This window comes from Brienomyrus brachyistius, chromosome 7 (genome assembly GCF_023856365.1).
Source record: "Brienomyrus brachyistius isolate T26 chromosome 7, BBRACH_0.4, whole genome shotgun sequence".
Taxonomy (NCBI): Eukaryota; Metazoa; Chordata; class Actinopteri; order Osteoglossiformes; family Mormyridae; genus Brienomyrus; species Brienomyrus brachyistius.
Genome location: NC_064539.1, coordinates 14,531,205 through 14,553,889, shown reverse-complemented (window position 1 = coordinate 14,553,889; position 22,685 = coordinate 14,531,205). Strand labels below are relative to the sequence as shown.

Here is a 22,685-nt window from a genome sequence, read left to right as displayed (position 1 = left end):
ACCTATGTATTTACTATACTAGTATATAAAAAAAAAAGTTTCCTGTAGCCTAGGTGTGTAATAGGGAAGGTTTGTACAAGTACACTAGAATTGTTACACAAAAACACTTAATGATGCATTTCTCAGAATATATCCCTGTCTGTGAGCGATGCATGACTGTATGTGCATGTGTTAATTTAAACAAACACACACACCGACAAACCTCACCTGATTAACACAGCTTGAATATTGTTCTCCGTATACCACATTACAATTCTGCCATGTGCACTGTGTTGAGTGCCATTTGTAAGTGTGGCATAAAAGACATAAAAGCATAATCCTTAAACAAAAGATTTGACTGCCTCAAGTAATACAGACATTATGCCAAAAAGCAGTCACCTTTTTTGGACCCTCTGCTTCTTTCTTCCTCAAATTGAAAATTAACTGGAAGAGGTCCTTCAGGTCAATTACTAGAGGCTCAGCCTAGGAGAGTGTAAACAGCCTGTCAAATCAATACATCAAGTGCATCCTTCTGTGAAGCACAAGTTAATGTTAACCCGACTGTACAATAATCAACTTAAGATGTTTTTCCCCATTTAGCTTCCTCGAATCTCTTTATGGTCCTAACAAACTGCTTGGCAAACTTGGCTTGTGTACTCAAGCAGCCAGAGCTCCACCATCTCAAAGAAAAGGGTGAGTAGGGCTAATGCAGACTTACCACATTTGGAGAGAGGCTACCTACCTGCTGGGCCGTCTTAATGGCAAAGAATTGGTGTTGACCTTCTGCACCACATACGTAACCAAAGGCCCGGTTGTCCGTCACATCACGTGCAATGAATGAGATCTTATTTACGGCATGCTCATGTTCTATTACCTAAACGCAGGCAAACGACAGTAGCATCAATCACAACATACCGAACATGGTTGTCGAGGCTCATAATATTATTTACACCAGAGAGACCTCAGTTCTGATTCATGTAAATGAAACTGCGGGTGTCATCCTTATTGGCTGTGCAGGGTGAAGTTGGCACTCAAAACTGAATGATCACACTCACCCCTGTTTTCTCATCAATAAGTTTGATACCAGAAAGTGATATGTTGACCCAGATTCTTTGTTTGTGCTTTCCCTGGGATCGAGCAGCTACAGCCATGCCCTGCATGCAAAAGAAAATGCAAATGCCTCAAAAATAGGGGAAACCTATACATTATCTAAAGCAATACCTTAGGCAATAACAGCAATGTATACCTTTAATTTCATCATGGAGTCCTGGCTCATTTTATCCCCTCTGGCTTCAGGTACATCATCCACACCAATCAATTTGGCTTTGTATCGCACCCCATCACCTTTGAACCTGGCCAGCAAGAATTCATCATTTTTTTCTGGGCCTGTAGCAGCGACAAAAACAAAAAAAATAAATGAAAATAAATAAACCCCTGTATTTTAAAGAACTACAATTATATTGTTCATTTCTGGTAACACATATGATGGGAGGAAGCCACACTTTGGTCAAAGTATAATCTGTATAACTGTTAATAAAGTAACAGCTGATACAACTTTCAAGAACGTAGGCATTAAAATTTTGACATCATGCGCATTAGACAGAAGACAACCAAAGACTCAACAGGACCAAGATATCTATATGCACACAGCTATACCATTCAAGCATGGCAATTAGTTGTCATTTGTACACCTGAAATAGCTTATCTTCGGAAAGCGCAGCATTCTTCATTAGGTTATCCTCTTCAAAGAGAGCATCGGTCAAATCTATCATTCTATTAATGTACAAGTAGCGTAAGATTTTAAGTACAAATACCTTTTCTTCAGCTACAGACTACTTGAACAGTGAACCAGTATAAGAGCAAAATTAAGGCTGTCATACAAAAAACATGATATCATTATGGATTCTCCCTTATGTATGTTAAGGTTGAAGCTATCTTTTAACTTTCTTCTCCCCAGTTTCTAAGAGTGGAGTCATATGTTGAAGAACATCAGATCTGATTCGATGGAAAACCAGTTTCATACAATGAAGAGAAAAAAAAAAAAAAAGTTAGTTCCATTTATTACCCAACGCTTGTAATTAAGAATAAAGTGTCTGTAATGGCCTTTCCAAAAGCACACGATTCTTAAAATATGTAATCTAAGCTACACGGGGTTAAATAAACAAACATTCACTGAGAAAAAAAATTCTTTGAAAATAATGAAAAAGCACAACTCCTCTGAAATGTGCAACTATGTTACACAAGTATGCAGCAATGCATGTTGCCTTGTTGGTGGAGAATTGTGCAATTTTAAAAGTTAGCATCCTATAAACAATCACTGATCACCATTTAACAAAGTCTCATGAAAAACAACCTAGTAATTCCCTATTAAAAACACCTGCAACTCAACTCACCCAAGTCAATATTTTGCTAAAATTTTAAAATCAGAAAAATAATGTTATAAATCTATTATAGCCAAAGAAGCATTCTGTATTACATAAAATCAGGGGTATTCAGCTACAAATTTTGAGGTCCAGTTAAGGAAAATATCTTGAAGCAAAGGTCCGGAACATCATTTAGTGTGATATGTATTTAAGTAGCCTATTAGTTGTATCAACACTGCATGTAATCAATACCTGACTGTGAAATCAAATTAATTCAGTACAAATTCTAAAACTTTGACAATATTTATTGCCATGTGACACAGAACTTCGGCAAGTTGGCTGGAGTGAGATGTCTGCAGACATATGTAACAGTTCTTACCTTGTAAATAGTCTGCTTTTGTATTTAACCATGTAAATAAACCTAAAATTAACTGTCAAAAGTGTATTATGGATTAATATAGATTTGCTCTAATGGCATATTAGCGCAAACAAAGGGCTCCATTAACCGAACTACATGTTGCTAGGCGGTTAAAGGCGTTTGACGTTAATTGACTGGGGAAACAGTGGTTCTAGTGCTAAACCGCTACCGCAAAGAAAAAGCTGCGCCGCTTAAAATAGAAGCGCCCCATCAGGTTTTAAATCATAACTTTCTGTTTTGGCCATCGGTCCGGGTCCATATGGGACAGCTTCTGGGTCCGCTTGTTAGTGACCTCTGACATAAATGAACCAAAACTAGAGAATTACCATAGACTTAAATGAATTACTGATTAAAATTATTCATTATTCACTATTCATTTCGCACCAAGAAGCCATCAGCTTTCAGATACAGCTAGAAGTCTGAGAAAGCCAATGAATATAAGGGAAGCCTCAACGGGATCTGTTGCTACTCCATGCTTATCGGTGTGAAAGACAAACAATAATGGCAAGCACAAGAACAGCTTAGCAAAATAAATCACAGAATATTAGCTTTGAGCTCTGCAATGCTCCCCGAGGAGCATGACCTACTTCACATGGTTTCTTGGAGTGGTGCACAAAACATGGAAAACATGCAAACAGTGATAATTCATTGCTTGAGAAAATGCCGACTCCATTACAGTACAGTATCCTGTTAGCAAAGACTTTGAGAACATACCTAGTGTTCACAGAGCACTATTAGAAGGAACTGGTGACAGGAAGGTTAAGACAGAATGCATCACGTACTTATGGGTGCCTTTATATCTTTTTATAAAATTACAATGTAGAGAAGTAGGTTCCTCTAAAACCACATTTCATAGTACAGTGATACCTGTACCCACGAGCATAATTGGTTGAAGACACAGCTTCACAATTTGTCCCATAAGGAATAATGGAAAAGGGATTCACAATTTTTCCCATAAGGAATAATGGAAAAGGGATTAATTGGTTTTCTAGCCCGAGAACACCCCCCATACGAAACATTTACAGGCACAGTAATTGAACTTTCAGTGACAATATAAGTAGTATTGATTGAGAATATCATTTTTTGGCATATTAGACACATTTTCAAAAAAAAAAAAAAAAAATTGCTTACGATACTGCAGACATACACACACACACACATACACATATATATACACACATATATATACACACATATATACACACACACACACACATATATACATACACATATATACACACACACACACACACACACACACACACACACATATATACACACACACATACACACACACATACACACACACACATATATACACACACACACACACATATATACACACACACATACACACACACACACACACACATATATACACACACACACACACACACACATACACACACACATACATACATATATATAAAAAATAAAAAAAACACACACACACACACACACACTTCCAAGAGTGGATGTAAACATACGTATCATGGCACTGCTCTGGTGGCGTGTCACAACAACATAAAACAGCCGTTAGAATGAGCAAGCTGAAGCAAATCGAAAAATCGTATCGTATCTTTTCATTCCATTTAACTGTGCGTTTCAGTTTAATAGATATTTTTTTTAAACTACAGTTACTGCTGACTGTTTATCTGTTTTCATTAAGTTTTAAAACTGAAAATTTGTAACTTACACTAGCCAAAAAAAAAGAAGAAAGAAAACAATGAAATAACGAGGCGGGTGAGCTCGCGGTACCACTCGTGGCTCCAAAAATTGCTCATGGGTACAGCGACATTTTATTAAATAAAAATGCTTGTTACTCCAGGCCTCAGATGCTCGTGGGTACAGGTACCACTGTAGTTTTCTAAGACATAAGGATTTAAAAATTTTTTAAATGTATTCCATAAATTACAATGGCTTTTGCTATTTTTGATGAGAATTAAAAAGACATCCTTAAGGACATTTTTTGCTACTGAAACATTTATTAGATGTTTGAATATCATCAATGCATTCATCCATCCTCTTATCCTAGTCATTATTGTTGGAGGGGCCTGGAGCCTCTCTCAGGCAGGAGGAGAAGGCAGCAGGCAGGGGTACATTCTGGAAGGCATGCTAGTCCATCATAGAATGACCAATTTAAGGACTTAATTACCAGTCAACCTAAATGCATGTCTTTGGGCTATGACAGGAGAACATAAGAAATCCATATGCAGAGAGTGGAGATGGGATTCAAACCCTAATCCATTGAGGTCTGAGGCAACCATGCTGCCCACAGACCCACTGTGCTGCCCCCGTTTAACCTCCAGCTACATCACAGTCTACAGATGGTTAAAGACTACAAGCAGCTCTGGACATCTTTTCAGCACGACTGCAGATTTACTTTGGAGGATGGGGTAACAAGGGGTGGTGGTGCACATCATCAATAGATGAAGACCAAGGTGGGCAAAGACTCACCTTTCTTCTTCTCTTTCTTAGCTGGGGTCTTGGCTGGGCCAGGGTCAGCTTGGTTGTTTACATTGGTTTCTGCTTCCGCTGACATTTCAGCTGATCGCTGGGAAGGTTAGAACAGACAAGCGGCTCCTACGGGGTACTGGTCACAGCGGCTCCTTCTCAGCAGTCACACATAGTCAACAGGCGCCTACAGAAGGGAGAGAAGCCGACAGGAACAGTGGACCGCTGTTACTCCCACACTGTCAAGGGCTCAGTCACACCTCTGATTAACAGACCTCTAAATCCAGCCACAGGCTTCAGACTTTGACCACAGCTTCGGAGGCCAGAAATCTGCAGCGACTGTCAGCCCCAGTAGTCGCGCGATTTATGTTTCTGCCCTGCTGTCAGTGAGCAGTATAATCAGTGTTAGTTATATTCACCTAAATAACCAACTCAACATAAATAAAATTTGCTATTATGGGTTTTTTTTTTTAATGTACTTCCAAGTGTAGGGATAATGTGAAAATTACTTGTCACAAATGATCTAAATTTTCAACTTAAAAACACTACCCCAGTATTATCCATTTATAATATACATTTTATTATACAAACACACACATTAAATGTTACAGTCTATGTTTATTCTGAACACGTTTCAGACCTGTTCAAGATCAAATAGCAAGACTTCAGCTCTACTGAGAAAAGCACCAAGGGAGTGCAAGACGTGCAGCTGTATAAATGGAAAAAGTAGTGTGCATACGCAAGTCACTTTACTAAGAGCAGTTTTTAGTGTGCAAAAAAACTTGGAAAAACACACCTCAGCTACTATTTTCCTTAGCAGCCCATAAGGCAACTGATATTCAGACTCATTTAATTCCATAAATTCTAGAAAAGCCTTATGAGCAGCCTGGAACAGCCCAGAGTTACCTTGTGGATTACCTCCATTGCCTAGAATGGCCTGCATATTATTTCAACTGAAACCACCATATGTTCATATTAGTGGGGGAGAGTCTTTGGTAGTTACACGGCAAGCTTGAGCAACCCTCACCCCCACCCATATGGGCCAACCCCTGTAGCATCTGGGAGCTATAAAATGGAACCTCAAGACACCCCAGTCAGGATTTTCTGCAGTCTGTTTTCCATGCTGAAATTTGAAACACTTAGTCAGCATGCAAATATCTACATTTTTAATCAAGATTTCTACTGCCATTATGGTATGAAGTCACATTTGACATGAAAACCGGACTAAAATGTTCAATAAGCACAGACAATGCATAGCAAAGCAGTATGATACTGGTATAAAATGGGACGAGGTAGTTGCACAATTCTTCCACTATTCAATTAAAAAAAACCTACTTAATATCTCGGCTTTTATATTCAAGCTCAAGTGACTAAAAAAGGGGGTGAAATTATATTTTTTTAAAATCAGGCATTTCATGAAGTAACAGTACAATTAAAGGTTTTCAATAAGGAAAGATGAGCAAATCATCTTCAGAGACCTGAATTTGTGTAGATGCCTTTCAGGAACTTGGACACCCAACATCTTCAGTATCACCCAAGATCTTGCTTAGTTAAAACAGAGACTACATTAGACCTACAACTGAGTGGGCCTTTTGAACAGCAAAAACATAAGTGGAAATGTGACCCAGGATTACTGTAAGACCTTGAGCCCATTCTTTAATCTTATTTATATATAACAAGCAATATTTCCTCTTCCTTAAAGAGAATGACCTTAGAACAAAATTTATAGGTCAGCAGATATCCTAAAAAACAATACCCTAAGTAACTTGATCACTCTTGTGTAAATAAGTAGGTCTTTAAAACTACATCCATAATATACACAGGATAACTGCAAGATACTGCAAAGAAAGCAGTCAAAGCACAACATTTATCTCTCTTAGGTGTTGGATTCTTTTGACTTTTGGGAGGAAAGAAAGCCATAACAGTACGCTCAAATAAGAAATTAGACATACCTCCACACTCACTTTCATCCTGTGCCTCTTAGCAATTCAAGCAGAATAACCCGCTACAGAACAGCAAGATTGAAAGTGTGCAAAGGTTGAGCCACCAACAAGTTAATAATTTTGGTAGAGAGTGTATCCTCCATAGAGAGATCTTGTGACAAGTTATTCTCACATTCTCCAAAGTCACAGATCTTTATTAAACTGTGATTTAACATTACTAGAAAACATTGACTTCAGCATTTGAACAAGACCAATTCAGTTTTGACACTTGATCAAAAAAAGCTGTTGATTTGTAGACTTTGATCTGAATGCAAAACATCTCAGCAGTTTTGCAGTTAGAGCTCAGTTAAAATTCAGAGATGTGTTTTTGAAGGACCAGCATAAAACATTTAATTACAAGGAATCATAAGCCAAAAGAAACTTGAAAACAATAGGTTTTTAAAACAGTACCTTAGGAGCTGACACTTATGGTTAACCATACTGTGAAAGATTTACACTAGACAATTTTATACATTTTATGTATACACAACATATCCTTTTTCCCCAACAGGGAATTCACAAGTGGTAGGTGACAATTTCACCCAACTCCCATAGAGCATTTTGCCATCTCTGCTACTTTAAACAGGAAACTCAGCAGCAGAAACCAGAAAGGAGGGAGGTGTTTATGCTAATATAAATAACATTTAACCTAGGAATGTCTGTGTTGAACATTCAGGAGCACACACAGCAGTCCGTGAGTGTCTTTAAAAACTAAAAATGGAGAAACACACATAATAATGTCATGCAGACCAAGGCATCTCAGAGCCGGTGAGAAGCAAGGAGGCTTACGACAAGTAAAAACACCATCTTTTTATTAAGCCCTTAAAATGGACAAATATAGGCATTAAACATCCACTAAAACCACATAACAGGAAACATAGGGAGGTCTGACGATGGATGGTGAGGCTAAAGACTTATGAAGCTCGCACAGGGTTCACATGACAATTGAGAACACAATTAACAACACAAACAAAGGGCTATTTATATTTTCGCAGCATGCTCAGGAGCTACAATATACCTTTAAGGTCCTGCAAAATTGAATGCTTTTGGAAAACAAAATGCCTCTCCTGGAGCTGACAACTTATCGTGGTGGAGGGGTATGCCTGTTCTAATGATCCCAGGTTGCCCGGGGCTTTATGCCCCTGGTAGGGTCACCCAAGGCAAACAAGATCTCGGTGAGGACCCAGACGAAGTGCGGCTCACAAGACCCATAATGAAGAAAAAGATATTGGATCCACGGTTTCCCTTGAACGGACGCGGGTCACTGCCAGCCCCAACCCCCCTGGAAGCCAGGCCCAATGGCGAGTGCCTGGTGGCCAGGTCTGCACCCATGGGGCCTGGTCGGGCACAGCCCAAACACCTATAGGAGGGGCCATAGGGGTCGGGTGCGATGTGAGTTGGGCAGTAAATCACATGGGACCTTGGCGGTCCGATCCTCGGCTACAGAAGCTAGCTCTAGGGACATGGAATGTCACCTCTCTGATGGGGAAGGAGCCCGAGCTGGTGCGCGAGGTTGTCAAGTTCCGGGTAGATATAGTCCGGCTCACCTCGATGCATGGTTTGAGCTCTGGAACCAGTCTCCTTGAGGGGGGTTGGACCCTTTTCCAATCTGGAGTTGCCTGTGGGGAGAAGCGCTGAGTGGGGGTGGGCATACTTATTGCCCCCTGGCTGGGCGCCTGTACATTGGGGTTTACCGCGGCGGATGAGAAGCTAGCCTCCCTTCACCTTCGGGTGGGGGGACGGGTCCTGACTGTTGTCTGCGCTTATGCGCCAGGTGGCAGTTCAGAATACCCACCCTTTCTTGAGTCCTTCGAAGGGGTGTTGGAGAGCACTCCTCCCGGGGACTGTTGTTCTACTGGGGGACTTCAATTCTCACGTGGGTAATGACAGTGAGACCTGGAGGGGTGTGATCTGAACCCGAGAGGTGTTTTGTTATTGGACTTCTGTGTTTGTCACAGATTGTCCATAATGAACACCGTGTTCAAGCATAAAGCTGTCAAACAGAGCTTCAACTCCTACCTCCGGCAGAATTTTGCCCATGTCCTGGGGGACAATGAGTTCGAATGGGCCATGTTCCGAGCCTCCATTGTGGAGGCGGCTAGCCGGAGCTGCGGCCATAAGGAGGTCGGTGCCCGTCACGGCGGCAATCCCTGAACCTGCTAGTGGACACTGGTGGTGAGGGATTCCGTCAAGCTGAAGGAGTCCTATCAGGGCTTTTTGGTTTGTGGGACTCTAGAGGCAGGTAACAGCTACCGGCAGGCCAAGCGGGATGCGGCTTTGGCAATTGCAGAGGCAAAAACTTGGGTGTGGAAGGAGTTTGGCGAGGCCATGGAAAACGACTTCCAGATGGCTTCGAGGAGATTCTGGTCCACCATCCGGCGGCTAAGGGCGGGAAAGCGGTGCAACATCAACACTGTTTATGATGGGGATGGGGTGCTGCTGACCTCAACTTGGGACGTTTTGGGTTGGGGGGGGGGGGGGGGTACTTCGATGACCTCCTCAATCCCACCGACACGCCTTCCAACGTATGGGGACTTGGGTGTGGACTCCCCTCTCTGGGGCGGAGGTTAAAAAGCTCCTCAGTGGCCGGGCCCCGGGAGTGGGTGAGATCCGTCCCAGAGTTCCTTAAGACTCTGGATGCTGTGGGGCTGTCCTGGTTGACACGCATCTGCAGCATCGCGTGGACATCAGGGGCAGTACCTCTGGACTGGCAGATCAGGGTGGTGGTCCCCCTCTTTAAGAAGGGGGACCAGAGGGTGTGCTCCAACTATAGGGGGAAAATCACACTCCTCAGCCTCCCTGTTAAGATCTATTTGGGGGTTCTGGAGAGGAGGGTCCACCGGATTGTCGAACCTCGGATTCAGGAGGAGCAGTGTGGTTTTCGCCCTGGCCGCGGAACAGTGGACCGGCTTTATACTCTCTGCAGGGTTTTGGAGGGTTCATGGGAGTTTGCCCAACCAGTCTACATGTGTTTTGTGAACTTGGAGAAGGCATTCGACTCACTAGCAGGAGATGATGGATGGATAACAAAATGTTTATTTACTTTCCTCCCAAAAATCCCCTTTAAAATTTGGTTTTGCACATGTATATAAAAAGTATTTCAACGTCATAAGGCTCACAAAAAAGTGAATCAGCCATGATTTAAATGGAAATAAATTTCTGAGTTGTTAAACTAGGGTTTTAACATTACCCATTAGTCCAAGAGAAGGTCAACTGGAGTATAACGGGCCTGTACTCATGTTAATATTAACTACCAAGAAAAGCATTACACACAAGTTGGCAAAAGACATATTTTCCCCCATAAAACTTTTGGTGCACATCAGACACTTACCAAAAGAATAGTAGAAAAACAAAACAAAGAATAGGACACCTGTACAAGATGACTCAACTCAAGGCCAAATGCTAATTGAAAGAAAAATATTTAATCCAATTATGAGGATGAAACAAGGAGTGAGACAAAAAAAAAAAAAAAAAAAAAAAAAGCTAATGCCTTGGTTTTCAATGAAAATGTTCCATTAAGATGGCAGTAGTAAACCCTGAACTTGTAGTCACCCATTTATTTAAGCCATAATTTCAAAGAATTAGTTCTAATTTGGTTAAATAATTCAAATATTCTTCTAGAAGAATCCTTGTACATCCAAAAACTATCCATTTTCTTTCAGTCTCTAGAAGCGCAAAACGTGCAGTAAATGTAACAGTTTTACTCACAGAAACTCACAGCTTGCAGGGTGTTTTGGAAGCAGAGGTCATACAGGATATTATGTCAGAGTTCCAGGAAAAATTAAGTAATAAATTCCCAGCACAGATTCAAGGAGCTACAGCAACTGCTCCCTCAATCTAAGCATTCCTAGTCCTATGGGACAACTGTGTGCCTTTCAAACAGTAAATGTGCATTTTCCTCAAGAACACAAACATGAAAAGTCCAATTCCAAGCTGAACTCTCAAGAAACTCATCCAACAGATATACATTTTACATAAATAGCACTGCAACCAAATACCACATCCCCGCTCCAACAATACTACTCTTCATCAAAAATGCCTGGTGAGAGTCTCTGTTCAAGCTAAATGGCAAGAAAACCCCATGTTCCTGTACTGGGGAACTATTAAAAGGGGGGTTTACATCACCCTGGCTTAGTTGCTGTCCTAACTGACAGCAAGTTAAATGTAAAATGTGAACTTCAAACGAGTTCCTCACAGCTTCCCTGGGCAGAGCTATGGTCTTACAGCACTGTGCCAGAACTCAGGCCTCCAGAGAGTGGGAGGGAGGGCTTTTCCTTCCTCACCACAACTCTGTCCAACCGGCATAGGCCAGTATGCATGGCAGGAGGGCATGAGCACGTCAGATCCGACCGATCCAGGACAAGGATAGTATAGATAGTACTATATCAAATCTCTCATCTCTTTTTACAGTTTTTTTTAGTAATATTTAATTGGAGCATTTACAATAAGCATTTCACTGCAGGTTGTACCTGCATCGATGACAAAACTTGAATCTGAGGTGTCAGCAATCACCAGGCAAAAGAAGATTACTGGCAAATTACTTCATTTGTATGGCGAAGCCTAATAAAATCCTCCTTAAAGGCAGCAAACAGCTTCAAATATTATCTGCTTTTCAAGTACTGGGAGAAAAGTGGCACACATGCACACACCAGTATGGGTGTCCAATGCACAATGTTAGGCATGTCAAATTACAAGAAGCAGTACAATATAATAAACCTATAAAATTCAAATTTGCTTTGATAGCAGTCTCACATGCACAAGTCCCATAAAGATTAAACTGACCTAGTTAATCTTTAGCTGGTGGTACATATAGCTACTGTGTCCAATTAGGCATCATATGGTATTGCAGTCCATTCGTAGCTGTGCCTGTTAAAAGAGACACCCTTATACAATTTCTTTTTTTTTTCTCCCAGAAAAGTGCATGTCATTACACTATAGATTTTTATGCCACTGACATAAAACAATGATACATCAACCCATCAGCAAAACACCTTTCCTACCTTTGAACTGTCAGTCAATGTTTGACCAGAGGGTTTACATTCATGAACAGACATTTTTTGAGCACCTGTTCTTTTCTAGCAAACTCGTACAATGGTACACATTCTTCTGCCATGCTCGTCAGAATAATTGGAAAATAGCAAACACAATATACGATTACTGCACAAACCACAAAAATCAGCACTACAACATTACCTCTACTAGGGCAAACAATACAGTACATGCTATAATTCAAAAAACATACATTCAAGAACACTACATATTTGAAAGTTAGTGCAATCTTTCAGTGATGATTGTTTATACCACCATTTCAGGCTTTAGAGCAATTATAGAAGTTTCATAATGTCTCTACTCAGGGAGGCTGCACCTTATAAATCAGCCCTCAAAATGTATAAAAATCCCAAAACAGGAAGAGGAAAAACAAAAAGTTAGTTAAAGCACATGACCAAAAAGCAGTTAGTGCACATTTCCAATAATATGTCCAGGAGTGTGAATAGTGGTGTGTCTGTATGTCCAGCAAGCTCACAGTACAGGATCCACAAGATTCTCCAATCGAGAACATACAGCAGTCTTTTAACCAACTACAATCCAGAACATGGGTAATGGAGGGAACTAGGCCATACTTGAAGTCTCCCGAGACTTTTAAACATTTTGAGCACATAGCTTGAAGGTTTATTCTCAGTGTTGGGGGGGTTGGACAAAAACTATAAAATGATCTTTCCCAGGAATTTAAACAGGACAAAGATCCACCACCATTTCATGAACGAATGTCAAGTCATTGTTTTAATATTACGGTTTTTTTTTGTTTTTTTTTTTTTTTTTTGGGGGGGGGGGTATTTAAAGCTAAAGGGTGCTAAAAGATGAAATGTAGTCAGTCATACCGTTGCATAAATGGTATCTAAACATTTCATTGAATGTACCTGTTGTGTGATCATAATAGCGATGTACAAGTACTTTGAATTCTGACTGCTGGAAATACATGTAAAACAGGGGAAAAGTAGCTTAAAACAAGCATTGCTTTCCATTTTATACAGTATGAAGAAACAGCACCTACAGCAGAGGTTGTGCATTTAAAGAATACAGAAACAGACACCAAAATGAAACTCTAGGTGGCACAAAAACACAACTTAATCTTGAACAGTCAACAGATAGGGCTGAAAAGCAAAGTTAAAGACCGCAAAATACTGTGGCAAGCACTGTAGAACATCTGCTTCTAATAAAACCAAGTTGGGAAAACTGCCTCAGACATGTAACCAAGGCGTAGAAGCCTCAAATTTACTCCAAGAATATTCTCACACATAAAACTACAATCAAATGACAACTTAACGTAGATGCGGTTGTTTTGTAACATTAAGATACTGAAGCAGGTTGACTTTGCTCCATTACCCATTGCCAACATTAATAAAAGAGAATCTATTAAAACTATTTTCTTCAGTCACAGTTAACCAGTTAATCAAACAGTAACAAGGTTTCCACGTCTCCTTCACCCCCCATAAAGGAACACTGGGTTACTTCAGGAATGCTCTTTCTGCCAAAACTGAAGAGCAATACATACACTACAGCCATTTCTACATGCAGAAATTGGATTCAATACTTCACAAACAATAAAAACCATGGCAGTATTAGTCCACTACAATGTGTGCTTCAGACACGCACACAATATCATTAATATTAGGCCTGAGGGCATACTGCAATTGGGGGAAATAAAAGTGACTAAAGCCAAGATGAATGACATTCCTAAGGGTTGAACACATATTGTACATTCTGGCAAAAGGCAGCCACCAGTTAAAAGGTGAATCATAAAGTCTCTACATTATATGTGTGTGTGGGGACCAAAAAAAAAAAAAAACATTTCAACATTGTGGGGACTACGTTTTTTTTTTTTTTTTTTTGGGGGGGGGGGGGACTCATCAAAATATATGACTGCAATCATGAAACTAAAAAGCCAATAATCTTGGATTTTGTTTGGTTATTTATGGCTGAGGTTAGCTGGGTAAGGGTTAAGGCCGTCATCGTTGGAATTAGGGTTATGCCCTTAGAAATGAACGGACATTCCCCACAAAGCTATGAATGCAAACGTGTTTGTGTAATAAAAATGCAGAGCTGCAGACAGAAAGGTTAAAACTGATGATAGAGCCTGAATAGTTAACCACCTTATTAGAAGTACAAGCTGGCTAAACAAATATGACTCACTTTAATCCTGACTCACTCTAAAGCAGTTAGACATTCCCAACCCTGCAACAGATTAAGACCATTCCATATACAACCATTTTGTTTATCAAAGTGCAGAAAAACCTAAAACATGCACGAGTTCTTAAATGACAAATACTGATCGACAGACCACCAAACACAGCCCTGTGGAAACTGAGTGATGTCTCGTCTAATGTCACAGAGCGTATTTTTGGTTAATTACTGTTATGAAATCGTGCAGCTACCGATTTATACACCAAAACATTTAACATTCAGAATTAGTGTGTCAGTTGCCGAAGAGCGATAGTTTCCCGGGGACTGGACCTGCAATATCTTCTTCAGATGTTTGAGCCATTAACAATTGCTGTCCTAATTACACTTCGATAGCCCTGCTATTTACTTGGTTTTCTTGAATTTAGTCAAAAGTATTTCATCTTTAAGAAGAGTCCATTCCACATGTATTTAACCATCAGCGTCGTTTAAAAAAATAATAATAAAAAAAAAACCTGATAAACAAAGGCAGTTCATTTTTTTTGACAACAGCAAGCCTACTTTTTAGTACCTTAAATGCTCAGACGCATAACAAACAAGTTTTATGTTGTTAAAATCCTGCGTTTCCAAACAAAAGTACAAGTATTTCATACACAGAAAAGACGGTAATGCAAATAATTAACATGACAAATCTATCGTTACAACTTATGTGACCGCACAAAATAAGCTTCGAACAAGTCTCAAAAATAAGTTAACCACACACAAACGATATGATTATCCTTAACTACTTGATGTTGGATAGCGGTATAAACGCTCATTTTGTTCCATTCAATCACTGACGGTCGTACAATACGATTTAAGTCTTTAAATCTTTCAGGAATTGGTGCAATTCATACCAAAAGTATTGAATTTACTGGATACCAACAAAAGAAACTTTATTTTAGCATAACGAAAACTACAACGGAAGGGTTAAAAGACAGCCCATTAAAGCTCACCCATTACCTGTACAAATTTTACTATGCCCAGAAAGTAACGGATTACACAAGTTGTGCAATGACGCGTAATCCTTTCAAATACATTGCTTCGAATAATACGGTGATTCCTGCGCCCTTTAAGCGATAAATTACGCTGTCCGAAAAAAGCGAGCCACACCGCAGTTAATCAACAAAACGAAGATACGTGTGGCATTTTCGTTTTTTACTTTGCCATAGCAAAAGCGGACATCGCTTGTCTGGCGTTGAGATCTTAACTGAAAAAACAATTTACTACAAAACACTGATTAATAAAGTAATACATGCAACAGAGCGTGCTTACCGTCATAAGGCTTGAAGCGGCACATAATTCCTGAATATTTACCCTTGCCGGCAGGCAAGGTGAAAATGAGAGGTCAGGTCGGCTCGTTTCCCGTCGGTACGTTGCTTAAAAACTAGCTCCCAGCCTCTCCGAAATGCCTCTAATCAGATATTCAGAGTCGGAGGGTGACCTGGATTCTGCTACGCTGCCTTGAGCCGAGTTACTCCCCCCGCAGTGTTGACTTGCTGCTATTTCAGACTTTTAACCCCCCCTAGCGCCACGACTGCTCGACTCACAAATACCTTTTCTATAATTGCGACGGGGAACTCCAACCCCCATTGGCCATGACAAGCAACGTTGCAATGGATCCCTGTCCAGTTCATGTGCCCTATTTATTTACCACAATAATAATAATAATAATAACACTCACAATTATCATTATAATTATTGTTGTCATCGCAATAATTAATTAATTAATTGCACTAGTTGTTATTATTACTTAATGATTAATAATTAGTCATATTATTATCCAAAAGGTTTATTGTCATTCCGAGAACATGGGAGTAGCATGTAAGGGAATGAAAAAAAACATTTGGTCCACACAATGTAGTATAAACCTAATCTAAACACACACACACACAACACAACACACACTCCAGACAAATTGAAGAGACTAGTTTACCTACTGTAATGCCTTTCAACTATGTGAAAATAGCAAAGTACTCAAACTACATGGGAACAACACATGAATCCCATAATGCAAGGCGTGAGCAGCATTCAAACCTCCAGCCCTGGTGAAAAGAGACAAATGTACTATGTATCATCTATCATGTCACACCCCAGCCCAAGTAATATTTAACCTTCATTTGTTTAATCTGTTTGGGAATTTCCTATAATTTTACAAAGCTAGTTTCTCATTGGAGGCGGCATGGTGGCAGAGTGGGTACCAATGTTTTCTCATACTACCAAGATTGTGTGTGAAGTTTGTGTGGAGTCTGACAGTCCTCCTCCTGTTGTACGGGTTCTCTCTGGGTCCTCCAGTACCGTCCTGTTGAGTTTTGAGTTGAGTTTTATTCAAGTTTTATTCAAAAGGATGCAGTTCAGCTATTTTGTGCCTCCAAATTGCCCTTAGAGTATGGTTAAGTGTGCATGTGTTTTTCCTGAGAGGGACTGGCATGTTGCACTCCAGCCTTCTGTTAGCTGGGACAGGCTCCGGGTCCCCACACAATCCTCACCTGGATGAGCGGTTAGTAGATGAAGGGATATTTTGGAAACAGTTGTTTTTTTTAATTCATAAATGATTATATGTTTATATGTCTACAGCAGATTTAATTAAGTCTTTCCCATTTCAGTTGACTGAATGATGATGCCAAGTAGCAGGCAATAAGGAAATCTGCCAAAAGAACCACTTAATGACAGACTGAAATACTTGTGTGTATCTCACTGCATTCATGTGCCAAGACAAAAACAGTGGTGTGCCCTTAAAACCAGAGACAAATTAATCCTTAAACACATCATTTACGAAGTGAAAATCTGTGTGGTTTTGTTGTCAGGAGAAGATAATGACAGCCCCAGTGTGCGAGGTGGAGAGGATATGTGTTTTTGGCCCGTTAGCCTTGGAACAAAGCTGTGCTGAACAGCTCTTCCTTCCTGTTAGAAAATTTCCCTACTTTGCTGACAGTGCTTATTATACAGAAGGAAACAGAGTGACCCTCTGCATTCAGGTGTCATTTATCCTACACTCTGCATCTCAACATTATTCTCAAACTAATACCAACAATTCATTTTAAGCACTGGATGGAGCATTGTATGTGTGGGGCAAATTTACATTTCATTTATTTAGCAGGCACTTTTATCTAAAGCAACACACATTTTTTGAGTGAGCAGCAGTCCCTGGAGTAACTGGGGTTAAGGACCTTGCTCAGCCACTTATTAAACTATAAAAAAATCGAACTAAATTTAAGATATTTAAATTGTAAAAAACATATCTTCATATGGCACGGATATCATTTCATCTACTGTAAAACCAAATCTACGCCATGCAGTGTGACTACAAAGTTTAAGGAAGATGATTTGCAGTCAATGCTATCTCTCACAAAAATGAATGCCTCCACAGTACATGGTGGCCCTTGAATATGAAAAAAATCTCACCCAAAGACAGAATTATCTCTATCAGTCTAAAATGAAATGGAATGGAAAAAAGAGTGGGTTGTCTCATCTTCCATTTCCAGCAGCAGAAGCTGGGTGTAGTAGGCCTCCCCATATAAGTCCACAATTACTGCAGCTGTCTTCTGAGTGAGCCCTGCTTTATTTAGACCAATGGTGAATACTCTTGCAAATGCACTTGAAGCATTGTTCACAAACTGCCATTTTTATTTGCTGATTTTTTCCTGACAGTTCTAGTCAACTAAAAATACACGACCACTCTAGGAATAGCTGCATCATTATTAATATATTTTCCAGCTGCAAACATACATAAAATGATAGCATCTTTTGGTGATCCATATCAAATATATAACAGACATAAATTCCACAAAAATACACAGTTTCTTCAACTTAAACTTTGCTAAACAGTAAAGTACTCTGTAAAATTACAGAATTCTTGGCACCCCTTTCAAATTATAGCCCATGTTTAAGGTTCGCAACCATGTTAACAGAAAGCCTCGAGAAAGAGAGGTCACATTTTCTCGGCAACTTCAACGGAACGTATCTGAAGAGGCAAGAAGTTCACAGTAAATCCACTGTTTCAGCCACAATCTCCACTGATGGCTCTTTGTTTCCATGCTAAATGAAACCAAACATTTAATATTATGTATGAAGCTGTCCTTCACCCGCAGCTGCTAGCTGTAGAACTGCACATTGTGTTCATTCCACTCTTCTTTCTCCATGTATTTCACAACACATTTTTATACAGCAAATTGCACAATCTGCCATTAACACTCAGAAAAAGTCTCCAGGAATTCCAATCTCATCATTAGGTATTAATGAGTTATATCTGTGCATTAAAGGGATCATTGAAGTAGTATTGAAGTCTTCTGGCTCAGCTGAATATAAAGAATTGAATAATATAATTCTATACATGCAGTGCCATGAAAAGTAATTTGACCTCTATGTGAAGGTCTGTCCATCCATTTTCTGTAACCCCTTGTCCTATTCAGAGGGGGAGTGAGACTGGAGCTTATAGGCACAAGGCAGGGAACAACCCAGGATGGGGCACCAACCCATTGCAGGGCACAAGGCAGGGAACAACCCAGGATGGGGCACCAACCCATTGCAGGGCACAAGGCAGGGAACAACCCAGGATGGGGCACCAACCCATTGCAGGGCACACTCATACCACTCATTCAGACACACACACCTATGGGCAATTTGGTAACTCCAGTTAACCACAGCATATTTTTCGACTGTGGATGCAAACTAGAGCACCCACAAAAACACGGGGAGAAAATGCACACAAGTGCTAACTACTGTGCTACTGTGACATCTATGCATTTTCAATTTCTCATTGAATTAGGGATGGATGGATGGAAGAAAATTTTTTTCACCCAGTGCCCCCATGTATGTTCACCCTCTTAAACACAATAACTAGTTTCAGTAACAACTGTTTCAGTTTAACACTTCCAGTAATTTCATAGTTCTGTGGAAGAATTGTGGCCTCCACTGTGAAGAATTGCATTAAACTGCATAAGTAATATTAGAGTGTTTATAAGCATATGCTACTCGTTTCAAGTACTGCTTCAAAACAGATCTTACCAGGCTAGTCAAAAATTGATTTTCTTGCTTTTGGCGTAGCTAAGCCTTCCCAAACCACGACACAGTAGCGACTAAGTTGCTTGGCTGTTAATATGAGATTGTTATTATAAAACTGTTTCGTTTCTCCTAGACTTTGTAGAACATAAAATTCAGCATAAGGTTTAACTGTTTAAGCAGTGATTTTCATTTTGTCACATACTTCTTCTCTGCACCTTTTTCCTCATAGTACTTATGCACACTGACCTCAGCTGGGACAAAAAACATCTGCAGATTCCTGGATAATTTTCTTTTTGATATTTGGACCATTTAAAGCCTTAATCTTGGCGGAAAAACACTCATGACAAGATTCATAACCTTTCTCCATCTGGGGTAAGAAATTGTTAAAATGTCTAGCCATATCCAGAAAGAAGATAAACAATATATTTTTCGTGACGTCTTGGGGTATTCCATTTGATCATGATTTCAATGTGCTTCTAGATCAGGGGTCTCAAACTCCAGTCCTGGAGGGCCGGAGCCCTACACAGTTTTCGGTTCACTGTCATTTAACACACCTGATTCAACTCCTTCTGCTAATTACCACACAGCTCTTGAGCTGAATCATTTGTGGTGGAACAGGGAACGAATTAACTACACAGGGTTCTGACCCTCCAGGACTGAAGTTAGAGACCCCTGTTCTAGATTCTATGTGCTGCTAACTTTACTCTGAGTCTAAATCTATCCATCCATAACTTCGACTCGTTGGAGCATTACATAACTGTATGTCACTTTAGCAATTAAAATGACACAAAAGAACATTAACTGTAGTGCCAAACCTATAATGTGTAGGATAACTAATGTCCTTCTGTTGGTCAAGAAACTATTTTTATTTGTTCTCTTTCTAGTTCCACTTATTTCAGTATTACACTGAACTATAGGTTTAGGTTTATCCTGCAACAATTAACCAGGCCCAATGGTGCATGTTTGGCACCTCTGTTATATTTATTTTTTGCACCCCTTTACTGGATTGTACACTTAAATAATGTATACATATTATTTTTTAGAAGAGACTTTTATCCAAAGAAACATATAAGCACGGCAGATACATTTCAAGCAATATGCTTGTGTCTGTACCTTTTGATACTGTCAACCACTATCTGATTCCTATCACCCTTAACTAATTTAGCTAATTTACCTAATTTAGCCAATAATGGCAGCAAGATTTTTGGACAAGCCATATAATTTGACCCACATGGGATCTTTCAGTTCGTGCTATCTAATGCTATCCTGCAGGGATTTGCTGTTTTAGTAAACTCTGCATCATCCTTAATTTAAATCTCAATCAGTACATCTGTCATAAACCCCCCTTTGGCTCTAGAAGACTAATTCACCTTCTCCAAGTACATATTGAAACCAATGCTTCCCCACTTGTCCCAACCATGGTAATTTCAATTTCAGACTATCATATTTCCTTGTCTGGCAAATGACAACAGTTACCTCCACTTTAGCTCATAAAAAACAAGTTGGCCATTGCAGAGTGTATCCCATGAGAATCATATCAGTTGCACTTTTGATTCATTTGATGGATTAATCAAACAGAACTAGTGCTAGTCACTTTGGTTCAAAGGGGAATACCATGATATATCCTGGCTATGGAATTTCAAGGAAATCACATTATGTTCCTGTTCTTTTGCACCACAACCAAATAACTGGCATTGTGCTGAAAGCATCACGTAAAGCAGGTTTAAGCTACCCTAGTTGCTTGCAGATTGCCGGGTTAGTAACAGTAACAGAAACACCAGTCTGGCTGTTGATGCTACCGATAATGTAAACCTCCATTTAAAGTCACCATCGGAGAAAGACTGTATTAGAAAAGATCTTAGCTGTACCTCAGGAGGTAGAAGAACGCAAATGGAAGTCTGATATCAAATAGGAGAGCTACAATGAACACAATAACACAAGATACAATTCTTCGAGAAAGTCTTAGGCAGTCATAGAAAATGATGTTTAAATCATCACCATGTTGGTGTAAGTTTTTGTTGTGTTACTCTTATTTTGCATAACTTCTAATATTATAAATAAAATAAATTGTGTGTTTGCGCACATATAAACATACTACCAAGATAAATAGCTTTTGATGCCTGTAATTTTTGTACAATACTGTATTAGAAGAGGATGGCATTTCTGTCCTGTTCTCTGTATCTTTTCTTGATGACATAAATATTTCCATGGATAAGTTTTCAAGGAGAAAATCTCTCTCCCTTACCTCTAAACTAGTCTCTCAACAGAGATTAGAGAATATTTTACAGTAAAGGTAACAGTGCGTGTATTTCTTATTTAAAGGGAAGGTGCTCAAGAACTGCACATAATTTAATTAGAAATTTTTTTAAAATTAAGTCATATTTTCTGTCATCCTTCCATCAGCATGGAAAGTAGAATGATTTTCCAACTGTGTTTCAAAAGTTCAGTGCAAAAAAACAGGAAATTTTTCATGAGAAATGTAACATTGACTGAGACAGCACATTACGTTCCCTTGTTCTTCCTGGACATGCCTGGAGGAAGCTGAAGTGCAAAAAAGTGACATCAGCACTTCATCCCCTCTTGGATACAATATTTACCAAGAGTATCAGTGTTTTTTTGTGATTTTGGCACTTTTTTGTATGAAACAAAGTGAAGGTCAAGGGAAGGCCAGGGAAGGTCATTGTCCATATTGTTCATTCTGGCAGCATAAGCATGTTTGACATATGTTTTGTTTAAAGGACCATTTACTGTTAATTCAGCATAAATATCTGGGAGCTTAAACACAAACATTTTGTCCTTTTGGGACCCAATCAATTTCAATTACTAAAATTAAAAGATTTAATGATCTTTACTGAATTGCTTTCAGTAGCTATTTTTACACATTAGCATAATGCTTTTGTTACTCATGTCAAGCTATTATAATTGTGACAAACTGAAGCTTAAAAAAAAACGAGTTTTTCGGCAATTCTGCATTTAGCAGCACTCATTCACCTTTTATTTCCTGTCGTACAGGAGAAAAGGAGAGTATAACTTCCCAACACATACAAACGTAGCATATTTTAGTAATAAGCCTCTGTTTAAGCTTAGTGTAGCAAGACGAGTGATTAAATTATTTTATAAAAGCATGTTTTGCATTAAAATAGCTTTAATAAAAACAGGATGTGTCAACAGAGCAGATACTAAAACTGAACCCAAAAACTCACAGCTGTGCTAGTTCTCACTTGTTCTTCATTTCCCCCTTGACTCACTCATTGCTTGCTGGTGGTG

At 39.5% G+C, this 22,685-nt stretch overlaps 1 protein-coding gene across 4 annotated transcripts in view; it reads right to left on the bottom strand.

Moving 5' to 3' along the window:
• The window catches only part of dab2 (DAB adaptor protein 2), a 33,554-nt gene that overhangs the window by 7,804 nt on the left and 3,065 nt on the right, over nucleotides 1-22,685 (bottom strand). Inside the window, exons 1-6 of one of the 4 annotated variants that reach the window (XM_049019824.1) lie at nucleotides 15,690-15,952; nucleotides 5,218-5,401; nucleotides 1,226-1,365; nucleotides 1,035-1,133; nucleotides 722-853; nucleotides 379-462 (exon numbers count right to left, since the gene is read on the bottom strand). In XM_049019824.1, the coding sequence (XP_048875781.1) occupies nucleotides 379-462; nucleotides 722-853; nucleotides 1,035-1,133; nucleotides 1,226-1,365; nucleotides 5,218-5,302 (540 nt within the window). In that variant the 5' untranslated portion in view covers nucleotides 5,303-5,401; nucleotides 15,690-15,952. Of the gene's footprint in view, nucleotides 1-378; nucleotides 463-721; nucleotides 854-1,034; nucleotides 1,134-1,225; nucleotides 1,366-5,217; nucleotides 5,402-7,166; nucleotides 7,238-15,689; nucleotides 15,953-22,685 lie in introns of those variants that run through there. The other 3 variants (XM_049019828.1, XM_049019825.1, XM_049019827.1) reach the window with 3 other exon arrangements.